The sequence below is a fragment of the Austrofundulus limnaeus genome, unplaced genomic scaffold (genome assembly GCF_001266775.1).
Source record: "Austrofundulus limnaeus strain Quisiro unplaced genomic scaffold, Austrofundulus_limnaeus-1.0 Scaffold142, whole genome shotgun sequence".
Taxonomy (NCBI): Eukaryota; Metazoa; Chordata; class Actinopteri; order Cyprinodontiformes; family Rivulidae; genus Austrofundulus; species Austrofundulus limnaeus.
Window position 1 is genome coordinate 1,103,877 of NW_013952544.1, and position 2,622 is coordinate 1,106,498.

The window sequence follows — 2,622 nt, forward strand, 5'->3', positions numbered from 1 at the left end:
CGGCGGCCGGCGAGGGGGAGCCGGCGGCCGGCGAGGGGCGGGCTGGCCGAGGAGGAGCCGGTGGAGGAGGAGGACGAGGAGGAGAGGCAGGAGGAGGAAGAGGAGGAGGAGAAGGAGACGGGCGAGCTGCTCCGCCCCCAGCCCATGGTCAACGTGCTGAGGGAGCGCATCCTGAGCCTGCCGCTGCCCGAACCCCTGAAGATGTACCTGCTGTACTACAGGGAGAAATGAGCCGAAGGAGTCCTGACCCACAGCCGAAACTACAGCTGAAACCCACAGCCAAAACCCACAGCCAGACCCACAGCCGAAACCCACAGGTGAAACCCTCAGCCTGACACACAGCTGAAACCACAGCCGAAACCCACAACCGAAACCACAGCCTGACCCACAGCCGCACCCACAGCCTGACCCACAGCCGAAACTACAGCCGAAACTACAGCTGAAACTCACAGCCAAAACCCACAGCCAGACCCACAGCCGAAACCCACAGCCGCACCCACAGCCTGACCCACAGCCTGACCCACAGCCGAAACCCACAGCCGGACTCACAGCCGAAACCACAGCCGTAACTACAGCCAAAACCCACAGCCGAAAATACAGCTGGATCCACAGGCCGACCCACAGCGGAAACCCACAGCCAGACTCACAGCCGTACACACAGCCGAAACCCACAGCCGAAACCACAGCCGGACTCACAGCCGAAACCCACAGCCAGACCCACAGCCGAAAAGACAGCTGGACCCACAGCCAAAACCCACAGCCGAAACTACAGCCGGACCCACAGCTGAAATCCACAGCTGGACCCACAGCCGAAACTACAGCCGGACACACAGCTGAAATCCACAGCTGGACCCACAGCCGAAACTACAGCCGGACCCACAGCCAAAACCCACAGCCGAAACNGTAGATGAGTGTAAACTGTAGAGTCCTGGCCTGTAGATGAGTGTAAACTGTAGAGTCCTGGCCTGTAGATGAGTGTAAACTGTAGAGTCCTGGCCTGTTGATGTTGTTTATCTGTGCTGGCTCATTCTTTTGAACAGTGGCTGTTTTGTTTCCCTGATAATTAACTGATCACAGTCCTCCTGACATTTAACAGCATACACAATATTACTCTGTTTGGTTTGACTGGATATTATTTAGCTAAAAGCCCAAATTAGCAAAATTATGGCTAAAAAATTTAATTAGCATAACTGTTTTTTATACCAAAATAAACCTAACTGTCCTTAAAATTTTAAATCAACAAAACCATAGCTGAAAGTTAAAATTGGCTAAACTCTTACTACTAGCTAAATTAGCAAAAATTTTGCTTAAAACTGAAATTAAACTGTTTCTACTAGCTAAAATTAGCAAAGAATATTACTAAAAACTTAATTTAGCTAAGCTCTTGTTAAAAGGTAAGATGAACACAACTCTGTAATGTTAAATCAGCAAAACCGTAGCTAAAAACTAAAATTGGCTAGACTGTTGCTAAAAGCTAAAGTAAACAAAGCTGTCCTTGAAATGGCAAATTAGCAAAACCATAGCTAAAGGCTAATATAAGCAAAATCATGATTGACAAGTAAAATTAGCAAAAATATTGCTAAAACCAAAAATTTGCTAAACTATTGTTTGAAGCTAAAATAAACAAAACTGACCTTAAAATTAGTGAAATTATAGTTAAATGCTAAAATTAGCAAGTCAGTCACTGAAAGTAACTGAGGATCAGAGAGGATCTACGTATAAGTCCCTGCAGAGTTCTGGGTCTTACCCGGGGTCTCTTCAAGTGGGACAAAACCTCCAAAAGGAGGCGTCCGGATCAGATGAACCTCCTCAGCTGACTCCTTTAGATCCAGAGGAGCTGCAGCTCCTCACCTCGTCTCTCAGACTGAGCCTGAAGATTTCAGCCCCTTGGATCCAGGATCCGGTTCTGTCAGTCCTGATCTAGACCTCCTGACCACAGGTGAGCATCGGAATGTAGATGGGCCTAATAGCTCCGGAGCTTTGTCTTTAGACTCAACACTTTCTTCACCACGACCAACCGAAGCAACGCCCTCATTACTGAGGACGAGGTCCAAGATGCCCGGGTACCTGAACWCCTCCAGCTGAACCTAGTCCCAGCTGAAACTAGTCCAGCTGAGGGTCATTAGGGTMTTTGTTTGACTCCAATGAGGGACGTTTTGGTCACATGAAGGTCTGAATGTGTTAAAATGACTTTTTCACCTCCTTTGAGTCAAAGACCTTAATGACCTTCAGGTGAGAAGGGGTGGAGTTTCATCTGCAGGTAAATTTAGCTGCTTAATGGAGATATTCTTTGTTGAATTGAGAAATTTCAAAATAAAGGTCCAGTTTTTATTTTTTAAATCCTAATATTAAATTTTCCATAACTGAACCAGCATGGTAAAAACACTTGATGTCTTTCTGATGACTGAAGTTTTTTTTTCTGTTTTCATTTTTATGTCGATTTTCATTCTCTTAAGACTTGAAGTGGTTTGAACCTTTAAAATTATAAATCTCCTTTTACTAAATAAAAAGGAGGGTCCATGGATTCTAGATTTTTTAGGGCATTATTTCTTTTTCTGAAAAAATTTATTAGTTTTTATATCTGTGCCAAACTTAAAAATAGGAATTAATTAAAGACAGAAG

At 45.3% G+C, this 2,622-nt stretch overlaps 1 protein-coding gene across 1 annotated transcript in view; it reads left to right on the forward strand.

Annotated features, from left to right (window-relative positions):
- Positions 1–834, forward strand: part of pcmtd2b (protein-L-isoaspartate (D-aspartate) O-methyltransferase domain containing 2b) — a gene marked incomplete in the record, with an annotated part of 6,978 nt that extends 6,144 nt beyond the window's left edge. The window contains 1 exon segment of the mRNA XM_014016319.1: positions 2–834. Coding sequence (XP_013871773.1) covers positions 2–231 — 230 coding nt within the window.
- Positions 835–2,622: the final 1,788 nt, after the last annotated feature.